Source organism: Ranitomeya variabilis, chromosome 4 (assembly GCF_051348905.1).
Source record: "Ranitomeya variabilis isolate aRanVar5 chromosome 4, aRanVar5.hap1, whole genome shotgun sequence".
NCBI lineage: Eukaryota > Metazoa > Chordata > Amphibia > Anura > Dendrobatidae > Ranitomeya > Ranitomeya variabilis.
The window spans coordinates 271109661-271125665 of record NC_135235.1 but is presented as its reverse complement, the minus strand read 5'-3'; the positions used below and the strand labels follow the sequence as shown (position 1 = coordinate 271125665).

Genomic DNA, 16005 nt, shown 5'->3' with positions numbered 1-16005 from the left:
ATAAACGTGCAACAAATCTGCCGCATTTTGCTTTTACTGCGTTCATTGTGCGGTAAAAAATGACTTGGCAATATGAATCTCCAGGTCAGTACTATTACAGCAGTATAAATAAATATATATATAATTCAGTAGCAACAAAAAAATAAAATATAGATATATTCAAAACTTTGCAAAAAAATATTTCTTTATCACTTCATTGGGGGACACAGGACAACCATGGGTGTATGCTGCTGCTGCTAGGAGGCTGACACTATGCAAAAAAAGGAAAAGACGTAGCTCCTCCCCGGCAGTATACACCCACCGACAGGCACCAAGCACCTCAGTTTGTGCTTAGTGTCTGTAGGAGGCGGACCTGGATCTTCAGATCCGCTGCTAATCTTGATTCCTTTACAGGTTTTGTTGTTTTTATTAACATTTTGGCTTTTCTTTTTCAGATACAGCATTCAGGGATTCAGGGTGCAATCTTTCACCCTGCCTCCCCAGGAGGGCGGCTGAGCGAGCAGTGTGGTGTCGTCCGCATCGCAGCTCTCAGACCGCCGGCAGGACATTATCCCCTGTCACCCTCCCAGGTGCTCCAGGGTCTTTATGGTGGCGGTCCTTGCCAAACAGTCCCCCTCACCCCTCTCCTCGGAGAGGGCTGAGAGGAAGACGGTGGTCACCAGCGGTGACCCTCCCCCTTGTTTTGGGGTCGAGGCCGTCTTCTGGACGAAGGATTCTGTTCCAGCGACCCCTCTCTCATCAGGCCCCTGGTCGATCCTCTCTCCCTCTACCTGTGGAACCGGAACACGCAGGTACCAGCACTTCAGCAGCCGCTCCCCCGCAGCAGTATTTCCCTGTCTAAATGTACAGTGCTTTCACACAGAGTCACGGCCGTTTTTTTACTTTCACTTTCACCGCTGCGGCCGGCCACGCCCCCTACGATAGGCCACGCCCCCTCCTTTTTCGGCGCTCTTTTCCTCCTCCACTCAGAGGGGTTTTTACATCCCGGGCACACCCTTCCCTTTCGGTGCGGCCCTATCAGGAGCCTTGGCTTATTCCTCTCAGTACAGCACCGCCCCTTCTTCTCTGCTGGCACTTCTTGCTTCAGCAGCTCCGTGCACAGGAGACATCGTGTGTTGGGGGACACGGACAACCCCTGCTCTGCGGTGCGGTAGGATTGCGACGCTATATTGGCCCCTCCCTGGTATTATCCATACCACTGTAGGCCCGTTAGTCTTTTCTGTAGTATAGTGCTGCAGAATATCCTTATGTCCAACTCTTCTGGAGCCTTCTTTACCAAACCTACCATAACTCACTACGCCTGTGCTCGTTGTAAGATAAAGTGGTCTGTAGGCCAATCGTCGCCGCTGTGCCAGTCCTGCAGTCCTCCTGCCATATCTGCCCCGCAGGAAGCTTCCGAATCTCGGGATGGGGGCGCTCTCCCTCCCCCTGAGTGGGCCGTTGCTATCTCGCAGTCGGTCTCTGATTTGACTAAGGTATCTCAGTCTCTGGTCCAGGCGCTTGAATGTCTTCCACAGCCTTCAGCCACCAGCGCTCCAACCGTCTTCCATGGCGAGTCGGCCGCACCTGACCCTGAACCACAGGGAGACAAATCAGCCAGCCGCTACAGAAAGAGGACTCTGTCTGGCTCTTCGTCTGGTTCTCCAGGTCCCTCCGCAGCGCTCAAGCTGCTCTCCTCCTCCCAATTCCCCTCTAAGGAGGAGGACATTGGGTCTGATGTTGATTCCCAGTCCGGTTCTGACTCCGATTCAGACCAGACTTCTAGCATGCAGGCTGTCGTATATAGTCTTATTTCGGCTATATCGCTAACCCTCAAACTAAAACAAGACGAGATTTCCCCCCAGGATTCCTCTGTCTCCTTTAAGCGGGTGAAGCGTCCCTCTCGCTCCTTTCCTACCCATGAGGAGTTTGAGTCTACCCTGTCTAAACACTGGGAACATCCTGAAAAACGTTTTTCGGGTAGAAAACATCTGGACGTGCTCTATCCCTTTAGCGCCGATCTTCTCTCCAAGTGGGCTGAATCTCCCAAGGTCGATCCACCGATCTCCCGTCTTTCCTCCAAGACTGTTCTCTCCTTACCGGACGGCGCGTCGCTTAAGGACGCATCGGACAGACAAATTGAGGCGCTGGCCAAATCAGCTTTTGAGGCAACGGGTGCTTCCCTCTGCCCCAGCTTTGCTTCCACATGGGTGGCTAAGGCCATATCTGCCTGGGCCAAGATTCTCCGCCGAGGCATTTTGGCTTCGGCCTCCCCTACCGAGCTGGCTGACCTCGCCGACCAGATTAACCACGCAGGGAAATACCTTCTCATTGCCTCCTTAGATGCAGCAGCCTGTTCAGCCAGGGCAAGCAGCAACACTGTCGCTATGCGCCGCATTCTTTGGCTCAAAAGCATGGAATGCAGATGCTACTTCCAAAAAGTCTCTTACCAACTTGGAGTTTCAAGGTTCCAGGCTTTTTGGTGCTCGTCTGGATCAAATTATCTCAGACGCGACTGGGGGCAAGAGTACCCCTCTCTCCCCCAGTCCAAGCCAAAACGCTTCTTTAACCCAAAGGCTCCTCGAACATTTCGCCCCTTTCGTCCGTTTGCAGCCTCAGATTCCTCTTCGCAACAAGAGCGACCCGCTACCACGGGTGGACGTACAAAACCCTCTTACAAGCCAGCTCCCATGTGGAGATCCAGGGCTCCACCTCCCAGGTCTTCCGGACCTCGTTCCAACAGATACCGTTCCAAGTGACGGGTCGCCCCCACCTGGGAGTCTTTCCAGGGTGGGAGGCAGGCTTCTTTTCAAAGACACCTGGCTGTCAGTGATCAGCGACGCCTGGGTCAGAGAGATCATCACCTCCGGGTACAAGCTCGAATTTTCTACCCTCCCGGAAAATCGCTTCTTTCTCTCTCGCCCCCCAAAGCAACCGTCCCATTTACCCAACTTGCTTCAAGCCGTAACGTCTCTGGTCGCCGCCGGAGTTGTAATTCCCGTTCCTTCCGAAGACCGTTTTTGCGGGTTCTACTCGAACCTTTTTGTAGTCCCAAAGGACGGGTCTCTTCGCCCTATCCTGGATTTGAAGCTTCTGAACCGCCACGTCCGACCTCGCCACTTCAGAATGGAATCCCTGCGGTCAGTGATCGCCACCATGGAACCCGGGGAGTTCCTCTGCTCGGTCGACATCCAAGATGCGTACCTTCATGTCCCCATCTGCGTACGGCATCAGAGATTCCTTCGGTTTGCTGTCGTCGGTGACAATCACTACCAGTTCACGGCTCTCCCCTTCGGTTTAGCGTCTGCCCCCAGGGTCTTCACCAAAATCATGGCGGCGGTCATGGCCCTCCTTCGTTCCAAGGGGGATCCTCGTTATCCCCTACCTGGACGATCTGTTGATCAAGGGGTCCTCTCGTCTAGACTGTGCCCACAGTCTCCAGGTCTCCCTGGACACCCTGACCCGTCTCGGCTGGATTATCAACCGGACCAAATCCTCTGATTCCATCCCAACGACTGTCCTTCCTGAGCATGGTGTTCGACACGAACTTAGCTCGGGTCTTCCTCCCAGAGGACAAGTTCTCAGTACTCCTCAAGGCGGTCCGCCTTCTCAAACGCCCAGCCCCTCAGTCACTTCGTTTCTGCATGGGAGTCCTGGGAAAGATGGTGGCCTCCATGGAGGCTGTTCCTTTCGCCCAGTTCCACACCCGCCCCCTCCAACTATTCCTCCTATCCACCTGGAACAGGTCCTTGGACTCCCTGGACCGTCCCGTCCACCTTCCTCTCCAGGTCCGTCAGTCCCTAACCTGGTGGACGTTGTCCTCCTCTCTCCTGAGAGGAAGATCATTTCTTCCCCTTCAGTGGCAGGTCATCACCACCGATGCCAGCCTTCTCGGGTGGGGAGCAGTCTTCCGACAACACACGGCTCAGGGCCGTTGGACCACCCAGGAAGCTCTCCTTCCCATCAACCTTCTGGAGATCAGGGCAATCTTCCTTGCGTTAATCCGCTGGCAGTCTCTTCTGTCGAATCTTCCCATCCGCATCCAGTCGGACAACGCCACGGCCGTGGCGTACTTAAACCACCAGGGCGGGACTCGCAGCGGCCAAGTAATGGCAGAAGTGGCAAAGATTCTTCGGTGGGCGGAACGCCACGTTCCGGCCATATCAGCCGTTCATATCCCTGGGGTCAAAAACTGGGCAGCCGACTTTCTCAGTCGCCAGGGCCTAGCAGCGGGCGAGTGGTCTCTCCACCCCGCAGTCTTCAATCAAATTTGCCTCCGCTGGGGTACGCCAGACGTCGATCTTATGGCGTCCCGGATGAACCACAAGGTCCCTCATTTTGTCGCCAGGTCCCGGGATCCTCTTGCCGTCGGCCACGAAGCCCTGGTAATTCCATGGTCCCAGTTTCAGTTTCCCTACCTGTTCCCACCCCTCCCCTTGATTCCAAGGATGGTAAAGAAGATCAAGTTGGAAGGGATTCCAGTCATACTGATAGCGCCGGACTGGCCAAGGCGGCCGTGGTACGCCGAGCTCGTAAACATGCTCGCGGACACTCCTTGGAGACTCCCGGATCGGCCAGATCTCCTCTCGCAGGGATCTCTCTACCACCAGAGTTCTCAGTCGCTGAGTTTAATGGCATGGCCGTTGAGGCCGCAGTCTTGAAAAACTCTGGTCTCTCTTCCCAGGTCATACAGACCATGATCAGAGCCAGAAAACCGGCTTCTTCCCGTATCTACCATAGGTACTGGAAAGCGTTCTTTCGCTGGTGCGAAACCAATGAAGTTTTTCCAATGTCCTTTTCTCTTCCGGATCTTCTTGGTTTCCTCCAGTCTGGTCTCGATTCGGGCTTATCCCTCAGCACACTCAAGGGACAAGTGTCCGCTCTGTCGATTCACTTCCAGAGTGACCTTTCCTCCATTCACCAGGTTCGGACTTTTCTACAGGGAGTTGCGCATATCGCCCCTCCTTTCCGTCCTCCCTTGGTACCTTGGGACCTTAACCTGGTCCTTGGCGCTCTTCAGGCTGCTTCCTTTGAGCCTCTTCATGACGTGCCCTTTTCCCTTCTCTCTTGGAAGGTCGCCTTCCTCATTGCCATTACATCCATCAGGAGGGTCTCCGAGTTGGCAGCCCTGTCATGTCGTTCCCCTTTCCTGATTCTTCATCAGGATAAGGTCGTTCTTCGACCGGTTCCTGAATTCCTTCCCAAGGTGGTCTCGGCTTTCCACATCAACGAAGACATTGTCCTTCCATCATTTTGCCCTTCTCCGGCTCATCCTTTGGAGAAGTCTCTTCACAAGCTTGACGTCGTCAGGGCCATTCGGGTCTATCTTTCTAGAACCGCTCCCTTCCGTCAATCCGATTCTCTCCTTGTCGTTTCTGAAGGTCGTCGGAAGGGCTTTCAAGCGTCTAAATCCACCATTTCGCTCTCGATTCGCTCGGCAATTTCAGAATCGTACCGTGTTCATGAGGCACGTCCTCCCCCAGGGTGCGAGCTCACTCCACCAGAGCTGTCGGAGCTTCTTGGGCTGTTCGCCACCAGGCCTCCGCCTTACAAGTTTGCAAGGCCGCAACCTGGTCGTCTTTGCACACGTTTACGAGGTTCTATCGGGTTCATACCCAACATGATACAAATCAGTAGAATACATGGTCTGTCCTAGTTCTCATATCCATTTAAATATACACGGTGTAATGACCAGGGCAGACCCGAACCATGAATGGACAACTGCATATATATATATACAGCAAGAAAAAAGCACCAAAAACGCAGTCAACACCGTCCAAATATTGCAAATATAGAAAACACCTTATATTTTATATATTTAATATGATTAAGATCTTCCACTAGGATTTTTTCTACTTCTGCGGCTTGTATTGCACTTTAATTGCACTTTAATCCGGCCCTTTTGTGACATGTGTGTGCGGGTTTGTACGGGGGATGTTTTCCTGCCATGCTGTATACCTGTGTTTTTACTCGCAATAAAGGTGTTTTCTATATTTGCAATATTTGGACGGTGTTCACTGCGTTTTTGGTGCTTTTTTCTTGGGGTTCATACCCAAGCCTCGTCCGATGCAGGTCTTGGTAGGAAGGTACTGCAGGCGGCGGTCGCACACCGGCCGACCTGAGACCTTTTCTCTTTTCCTTTCTACCCACCCTTTTCCGGGACTGCTTTTGGACGTCCCATGGTTGTCCTGTGTCCCCCAATGAAGCGATAAAGAAAGAGGGATTTTTGGTACTTACCGTAAAATCTCTTTCTTGGAGCCTTCATTGGGGGACACAGCACCCTCCCTACTGGTTTGTTCTGGTACCGTGTTTGGGGCCTGGAGACCCTAGTTGAGTTGGTACTTTTACTGTTATGAGTTCTGTCGCTTCTCCTACTGCTTTTTGCACTAACTGAGGTGCTTGGTGCCTGTCGGTGGGTGTATACTGCCAGGGAGGAGCTACGCCTTTATCCTTTTTTGCATAGTGTCAGCCTCCTAGCAGCAGCAGCAGCATACACCCATGGTTGTCCTGTGTCCCCCAATGAAGGCTCCAAGAAAGATATTTTACGTTAAGTACCAAAAATCCCTCTTTGATTTGTGTCACCATTGTCCGAGACCCATAACATTTTATAATTCCTTCAATGGAGGACTTTTGCGAATGAGGGGATACCAATTTTTTATTACTTTTTTGCATTGTGAAATAGGAGTGATAAATAAATAAATAAGTTGTTTGTTTTTTTCTTTTTTAGACCACTCATGGTAACTTGAACCCTCAAGCATTAGATCGTTTGTCCTATAAACTGCAACACTTCAGTTGGTGTTTTGGGCCTTTCAATCACACAGATCAATATTTAATAATGGTAGAAATAATGTCACATCCAAACAACTGGAGTGTTACATGCCAGCACTATAGTGTATATTGTGAATTTCCAATCAATAAAGTCCAATTTTATTTTTCCTTACCTGAATATTTTAGCTGTGGCATTGTAACTAGGGAAAAAAAAGGTTAATTAACAGAGTGAAATTATTCAGGGGAAATGTAACATTCACATATAAAATGTGTTGCTTTCAATAACCTTTCATCTATGTGACGATGGAAAACTTATGTGTACTTGTGAAATTACCCTTAAAAAAATAAAATAAAAAATAAATAAAAACTTTTACAAAAGTATCTGGGTAATAAACTTCCAGGTAAATGTGTACAGAGACCCCTCAGACCTGTCATACGAACCCAGGAAATTATAATTTTTTTTGTAGTTTAAAGTTTTTCTTTAGAATTGTTCCTCCTCTTGTTCGAAGAGCCACAACCATTTCTTATTTTTCCCAGCGACGTAGCTGTATGAGGGCTTGTTTGTTTTTGTTTTTTTGGGGGGAGGGGAGGGACATGAGTTGTAGCTTTGAATGGCACACTTAATTTTCTCATAAAATGTACTGAAACATGGAGAAACAATTACAAGGGGGATGAAATAGTAAAAAAAAAAAAAAAAAAAAGGAATTTTTGTGCACTCACCGTAAAATCTTTTTCTCCGAGCCAATCATTGGGGGACACAGGACCATGGGTGTTATGCTGCTGCCACTAGGAGGACACTAAGTTAACACAGAAAGATTAACTCCTCCTTTGCAGTATACACCCCTTCACTGGCCAGGATTCAACCAGTTCGGTAGTAAAGCAGTAGGAGCATTAAGCAAAAGACAATAAACTATGTCAAAACAAAGAAGTAACAACAAGCCAACAGGCTGACAGGGTGGGTGCTGTGTCCCCCAATGATTGGCTCGGAGAAAAAGATTTTACGGTGAGTACACAAAAATCTCCTTTTCTCCTACGCCTCATTGGGGGACACAGGAACATGGGATGTCCTAAAGCAGTCCCTGGGTGGGGAGAAACATAGCTGCTAATACCCCATGTACCACTGGCTTACGGCTAAGGTACCGCCGATTGCAGAATACGCCTGCCAAGGGCGGCGTCTGCAGAAGATAGAGAATGAATGTGGTAATGTTTTGTAAAAGTGTGCAAGCTGGACCATGTCGCAGCCTTGCAGACCTGTTGTGCGGACGCCTGGTGCCGAATGCCCCAAGAGGCGCCCACCGACCGAGTAGAATGGGTCTTGATCCTGCTGGGATAGGAACACCTTTGACAAGATAGGATTCCTGAATAGCTGATCGAATCCATTTGGCTAGAGTAGCTTTGGAAGCAGGAGAACCCTTTCTTGGTCCCTCTGGAAGTACGAATAGGACATCTGACTTGTGGAAGGGAGCCGTCCGAGAGATGTACCGTCGAAGGGCCCTCACCACATCAAGAGTGTGCAGAGCCTTTTCAATGCGATGGACTGGTGCCGGACAGAACGAAGGCAGAATAATCTCCTCGTTAAGGTGAAAAGAGGAAACGACCTTGGGCAGAAAAGAAGGAGAAGTCCTCAAGACTGCCTTGTCCGGATGAAAAATCAGAAACGGAGGTCGGCAGGAAAGTGCCGCCAACTCCGAAACACACCTGATGGATGTAATAGCCACTAGGAAAACTACCTTCCAGGAGAGGAAGGTCAGAGAAACGTCCTGCAGCGGTTCGAAGGGGTTCTCCTGAAGAGCTCCAAGGACTAAATTAAGATCCCACGGATCCAAAGGCATCTTGTAGGGAGGCGCCACACGGGAAACTCCCTGAAAAAAAGTCTTCACCGGCAATCTATTGGCAATCTTTCGTTGGAACAGGACTGACAATGTCGAGACCTGACCTTTGAGAGAGCTAAGTGCAAGGCCCGACTCTAGTCCAGATTGGAGAAAGTCTAATATGGCAGGAATGGAAAATACCAGAGGAGATCGTCCTTGTGCATCGCACCATGTGAAGAAGATTCGCCAGGTACGGTGGTAACTGCGCATGGACATGGGTTTCCTAGCCCTGATCATGGTGGAGGACACCTTGGGAGTGAAACCTGTTATGACCCCAATGGCAGAGGGTCTCAGGAATCAATACCAAGTCTGCAAACACAAAAAACCAGCTCATAGGGCAGTGGTAACTGGGCTGACCATATATCTAATCCTAGCACCACAAATAGAAGTAGCCGGGGAACGTGCCTACGTTGGTTCTAGACGTCTCGCGCCAGCCGGAGAACTAACTAACCCTAGAAGGGAAAAGAAAGACCTTTCTTGCCTCCAGAGAAAAGACCCCAAAAGTTGGATACAAGCCCCCAACAAATAATAACGGTGAGGTAAGAGGAAAAGACAAACATAAGAATGAGCTAGGTATTTAGCAAAGAGAGGCCCACTAGCTAATAGCAGAATATAGTAAGATGACTTATATGGTCAGCAAAAACCCTATTAAAATATCCACGCTGGATATTCAAGAACCCCCGAACCGTCTAACGGCCGGGGGGAGAACACCAGCCCCCTAGAGCTTCCAGCAAGGTCAGAAATCACATTTAGTACAAGCTGGACAAAAATAGTAGCAAAGCAAGTAACTCAAAAAACAAAGAAGCAAGACTTAGCTTAATTTTGCAAGAGCCAGGACCAGCAGACAGGAGCAACAGAAGGATCTGATTACAGCGATGCCAGGCACTGGACTAAGGATCCAGGAAGTTAATATAGCGACACCCCTGGACTAACGACCCAGGTGAGTGCCAAACAGAAAAAAGACAATCCCAGAGTCATACCACTAGTGACCACAAGAGGGAGCCAAAAGGTCTAATTCACAACAGTACCCCCCCCCCTAAGGAGGGGTCACCGAACCCTCACCAAGACCACCAGGGCGATCAGGATGAGCAGCGTGAAAGGCACGAACTAAATCGGCCGCATGCACATCAGAGGCAACCACCCAGGAATTATCCTCCTGACCATAGCCCTTCCACTTGACCAGATACTGAAGCCTCCGCCTGGAGAGACGAGAATCCAAGATCTTCTCCACCACGTACTCCAACTCGCCCTCAACCAACACCGGAGCAGGAGGCTCAGCAGAAGGAACCACAGGTACAACGTACCGCCGCAACAAAGACCTATGGAACACGTTGTGAATGGCAAACGACACAGGAAGATCCAAGCGAAAGGACACAGGATTAAGGATTTCCAATATCTTGTAAGGACCGATGAAGCGAGGCTTAAATTTAGGAGAGGAGACCTTCATAGGAACAAATCGAGAAGACAGCCATACCAAATCCCCAACACGAAGTCGGGGACCCACACCGCAGCGGCGGTTGGCAAAACGCTGAGCCTTCTCTTGTGACAACTTCAAGTTGTCCACCACATGATTCCAGATCTGCTGCAACCTATCCACCACAGAATCTACCCCAGGACAGTCAGAAGGCTCCACATGTCCCGAGGAAAAACGAGGATGGAAACCAGAGTTGCAGAAAAATGGCGAAACCAATGTAGCGGAACTAGCCCGATTATTAAGGGCAAACTCAGCCAACGGCAAGAAGGTCACCCAATCATCCTGATCCGCAGAAACAAAACACCTCAAATAAGCCTCCAGAGTCTGATTAGTTCGCTCCGTTTGTCCATTAGTCTGAGGATGAAAGGCAGACGAAAACGACAAATCAATGCCCATCTTAGCACAAAAGGATCGCCAGAACCTGGAAACAAACTGGGATCCTCTGTCAGACACAATATTCTCAGGAATGCCGTGTAAACGAACCACATTCTGAAAGAACACAGGAACCAGATCGGAAGAGGAAGGCAGCTTAGGCAAAGGTACCAAATGGACCATCTTAGAAAAACGATCACATACCACCCAGATGACAGACATGCCCTGAGACACCGGGAGATCTGAAATGAAATCCATGGAAATGTGTGTCCAAGGCCTCTTCGGGACAGGCAAGGGCAAGAGCAACCCGCTGGCACGCGAACAGCAAGGCTTAGCTCGAGCACAAGTCCCACAGGACTGCACAAACGACCGCACATCCCGTGACAAGGAAGGCCACCAAAAGGACCTAGCCACCAGATCTCTGGTGCCAAAAATTCCCGGATGCCCTGCCAACACCGAGGAATGAACCTCGGAAATGACTCTGCTGGTCCACTTATCAGGAACAAACAGTCTGTCAGGTGGACAAAAGTCAGGTCTACCAGCCTGAAATCTCTGCAACACACGTCGCAAATCCAGAGAAATGGCTGACAAGATAACTCCCTCTTTAAGAATACCAACTGGTTCTGCGACTCCCGGAGAGTCAGGCACAAAGCTCCTTGAAAGAGCATCAGCCTTCACATTCTTCGAACCTGGTAAATACGAGACCACAAAGTCAAAACGGGAGAAAAACAATGACCAGCGGGCCTGGCATACTGTTATGACCCCAATGGCAGAGGGTCTCAGGAATCAATACCAAGTCTGCAAACAAAAAACCAGCTCATAGGGCAGTGGTAACTGGGCTGACCATATATCTAATCCTAGCACCACAAATAGCAGCAGCCGGGGAACGTGCCTACGTTGGTTCTAGACGTCTCGCGCCAGCCGGAGAACTAACTAACCCTAGAAGGGAAAAGAAAGACCTTTCTTGCCTCCAGAGAAAAGACCCCAAAAGTTGGATACAAGCCCCCAACAAATAATAACGGTGAGGTAAGAGGAAAAGACAAACATAAGAATGAGCTAGGTATTTAGCAAAGAGAGGCCCACTAGCTAATAGCAGAATATAGTAAGATGACTTATATGGTCAGCAAAAACCCTATTAAAATATCCACGCTGGATATTCAAGAACCCCCGAACCGTCTAACGGCCGGGGGGAGAACACCAGCCCCCTAGAGCTTCCAGCAAGGTCAGAAATCACATTTAGTACAAGCTGGACAAAAATAGTAGCAAAGCAAGTAACTCAAAAAACAAAGAAGCAAGACTTAGCTTAATTTTGCAAGAGCCAGGACCAGCAGACAGGAGCAACAGAAGGATCTGATTACAATGATGCCAGGCACTGGACTAAGGATCCAGGAAGTTAATATAGCGACACCCCTGGACTAACGACCCAGGTGAGTGCCAAACAGAAAAAAGACAATCCCAGAGTCATACCACTAGTGACCACAAGAGGGAGCCAAAAGGTCTAATTCACAACAGAAACCCACTTGGCCTAGAATCCAGGATTCAACGGCCAGGCCGTCAAAGACAGGGCCCTTGAGTTCTGGTGGTAAATCAGGCCCTGTGAGAGAGAAGATCCATGCGATCTGGAAGACGCCAGGGGACGTCGGTGACCAGCTGAAACAGTTCCGCGTACCATGCTCGGCGCGGCCAGTCCGGCGCCACGAGGATCACTGGTACCCCCTCTGCCCTGATCATCTTGATGACCCTCGGTAGCAGGGGAAGAGGGGGAAATATGTACGGGAGGCGGAATTGACGCCACGGCAGGACCAGGGCGTCTACTCCGACGGCCCGTGGGTCGAGAGATCGTGCAATGAACTGAGGAACTTTGTTGTTTAACCTGGAGGCCATGAGGTCCACATCCGGGGTCCCCCAGCGATGACAAATCTGCTGGAAAACCTCCGGGTAAAGGGACCATTCGCCCGAGGCGAGACCCTGGGCGGCTGAGGAAGTCCGCCGCCCAATTCTCCACACCTGGTATGTGGATCGCCGAGATGGGCGAATGGTTGGACTCGGCCCAACGAAGAATGTGGGACACCTCGAGCATAGCCGTCTTGCTGCAGGTTCCCCCTTGATGGTTGATGTACGCCACAACTGTGCCGTTGTTGGACTGAATTCTGACGGGGTGACCCGCCAGAAGATGGTGAAACCTGAACAACGCTAGCCTGATAGCTCGTATTTCCAGGAGATTGATGGAAAGACGAGACTCTCGAGTGGACCACCGCCCTTGTGCTGTGTGGTGGTTGAAAACCGCCCCCCCAGCCCATGAGGCTGGCATCGGTGGTCACCACCAGCCACCGCACTGGGAGAAAGGACCTTCCCTGGTTCAGGGAGGACTTCAGCGTCCACCACCTGAGGGTCCTTCTGACCTGTGGGGACAGAGTGAAACGGCGGTCGAGGGAGGACGGGTTCCCATTCCACGCCGACAGCAGCGCATGTTGTAGGGGACGGAGGTGAAATTGTGCGAATGGAACCACTTCCATGGCTGCTACCATCTGCCCGAGAATGCGCATGCTGAAACGAATGGAGTGGGAGACTGGACGGGAAAGACTCTGAGCTCCCTGCTGCAAGGCCAAGGCCTTGTCTTGAGGGAGAATGACCAGACCGCGGGAAGGGTCCAGTGTCATTCCAAGAAAGGAGATCCGTTGAGCCGGGATCGGAGAGGATTTTTCGAAGTTTATCTTCCAACCCAGGCGAGAAAGAGTATCCACCGTGAGATCGATGGACTCTTCGCAAGCTGGGTAAGATGCACCTTTTATCAGTAGGTCGTCCAGGTACGGAAGTACCACCACTCCCCTGGAATGAAGAATGGCCATGGCAGCCGCCATGACCGTCGTGAAAACTCTGGGAGCCGTGGTAAGGCCGAAAGGTAAGGCCACAAACTGGAAGTGTTCCCCGCGAAATGCGAAGCGAAGGAACTGCTGATGAGGAGGAAAAATTGGGACGTGGAGGTAAGCATCTTTGATGTCTATAGATGCCAGGAACTCTCCTTTTTCCATGGACGCGACGACAGAGCGGAGGGATTCTATTCTGAAGCGCAGAATTTTGACAAATTTGTTCAGAAGTTTTAGGTCTAGAACTGGACGCAGCGATCCGTCCTTTTTTGGAACCACGAATAGGTTTGAGTAGAACCCTTTGAACCTTTGGTCTTGGGGAACCGGAATGATGACTCCGTCCCTTTGTAGTGCCCGTATGGCCTGGAGAAAGGCTGATGTCTTTGGTTTGGGAGGACACGACTGGAAGAAACGTGTAGGGGGGGGGGGGGGGGGGAGGAAAATTCTATTTTGTATACGGAAGACACCAGTTCCCTGACCTACTCATCGGAGACGACCGAGAGCCAGGCTTGACGGAACGAAAGTAGACGACCTCCTACTTTGTTGGTGCCCTCCAGATGTTGCAAAGAGTCATTGAGTGGAGGATCTAAGGGATCTGGATCCCTTAGTCCCAGATGGTCTCGGTCTGGGTTTCCAGTTACGGTTAGGTCTGTAAGAGACCTGGGGACCTCAGTCACCGCACGGACCTCGTCCTGATGCCGAGGAGATGGATGTAGATGACCAGTTGGGATTGTTGCGAAAAGGCCGGAACCGAGATTGTTGTTGGTACCGAAACGGCCGGGTAGGCTTTTGTTGGGGGAGAAATGTACTTTTTTCCCCGGTGGCATCCGAGATTATTTGGTCTAATTTTTCTCCAAATAAACGACCAGCCTGGTAGGGCAGAGATATCAAAGAACGCTTGGAGAGGCCGAATCTGCTCGCCAATCCCTGAGCCACAGGGCTTTTCTAATGGAGATTGCATTTGCGGCTGCCTGTGCAGCGCAATTGGCCGCGTCTATTGAGGCGTTGACTACAAAGTCCCCAGCCTGGGCTATCTGGTTAGCCAGGTTGATCGCCTCTAGAGGGAGATTGTTGTCTTGGATGGTCGTGGTAAGCACCTCAGCCCAAGCGACCATAGCCTTAGCCACCCAAGAGGCGGCGAAGGATGGGAAGAGAGAGGCTCCTGTGGCCTCGAAGACAGAGCGAGCTAGGTAATCAATTTGACAGTCAGAGGGGTTCTTGACTGAGGAACCGTCTGACAGGGGTAGGATAGTTTTGGAAGCGAGATGTGATACAGCAGGGTCCACTAAGGGGGACTGCAGCCAGTCCTTGATTAGTTCCTGAGCAAAAGGGTATTTGGCCTCGATGGGCCTTTGACCCATGAAGCGTTTGTCAGGACGGTCCCTGTGTTTTTGTACAATCTCCTTAAACTCAGGATGAGTGACAAAAACCTTTTGGAGACGTTAGTCTTTTTAAACGACACCACGTGTTCTGGAGTAGATACAGATTCCTTGTCCACCTTCAGGGTCTTGTTGACCGCTTCAATGAGAGAATCGAGTGTCTCTTGGGAAGTGGAGGAATCCTGGATGTAAGAATAGTCGGACTCATATTCAGAGTCGTTTAGGTTCTCTGGAGAAGGGGTCTGGGTTACTGAACTCGCAGACGCTGAAAAACTAACTCGTCCGTGCTCAGGGGATGGAACATGGGTACGTTTTCTGGAGCCCCGAGTCGTGACAGAGCACGCCCCCTGCTGGTGGACGGATCCGTACCGTCGCCCGAGTCCTCCGCGGTCTGACTTGAAGGGGGACCCCGGAGGGAGTCAATTGCCTTGGCTAGGGAAGCCATAGATCGTGACAGGGAAGTGGCCCACTCAGGGGGACTAGGCTCTGCAGGGTCGGCGGCAGCGGGACGCGGCTGCACAGAGGCCGGGTCACAATCCGCACATAAAGGGGTACTGTGAGCTCGGGGCAGGGCCATATTGCAAGTTGCACATGAAGTGAAAAACACTGTGTGCTTCTTGTTACCCTTTTTGGTCTCCTTAGATTGAGACAGTGTCTTTAGAGACAGAGCAGGATATGCAGTATGTGCAGGGAAGGGGTTAGGCTTTCTTGAAGCAGCTTATCCACGGTCCTGTGCCTGTGTCCCCGGGGAGGAATGTAGCCGTGGCAGTTCCGGTCAACGTGAGCCACCTTGCAGGAAGATGTGGCTATATGGCCCCCGAGATCTGCAAGGCGCCTCTCATCCCAAACGAGAAACGCCGATATAGGGGCCGGGGTTACGGCCGTTGGCGGATCTGCTCACTGCGGCCTAGTCCGGCTGAAAAGCCGGGGACTAAATTTCTGGGCCTGCCCCGCGATGCGCGGCGGCAACCGCAACGGAGCCCGCTGACCACCGCTGACCCCCGACGGCGCCTTTCCCCAGGGACCCGGACCGCACCTCTGCCGCAAACAAGGAGCGCAGGGGGGTATGTACTCACAGTTGGCAGGTCCTCCTGTCACTGTGCGAGTGCGCGCTCAATCCATGCACCCATGGGGGATGGAGAGGCCTCTGATATTCTTCTTCTGTCCCCTCAAGGAGGGGGGCTTTTGCTGGTTGTGCAACGCCATCAGCTGTGGGCCTTGTCTGTCGGGCCCCGGAGAGGGACATTAGAGCCAGGCTCTATGTGCTCGCCGTCTTGCAGGGGGGGGGGGGGGGG

The 16005-nt window shown here is 51.3% G+C and overlaps 1 protein-coding gene across 3 annotated transcripts in view; it reads right to left on the bottom strand.

The window, feature by feature from the left end:
* ANAPC4 (anaphase promoting complex subunit 4) overlaps positions 1–16005 on the bottom strand; it is a 70782-nt gene that overhangs the window by 33824 nt on the left and 20953 nt on the right. For 2 of the 3 annotated variants that reach the window (XM_077249924.1, XM_077249926.1), the window contains exon 6: positions 6921–6947. The exons of the other annotated variant lie outside the window; for it this stretch is intronic. In XM_077249924.1, the coding sequence (XP_077106039.1) occupies positions 6921–6947 (27 nt within the window). The remainder of the gene's footprint in view (positions 1–6920; positions 6948–16005) is intronic. 3 annotated transcript variants of the gene reach the window in all.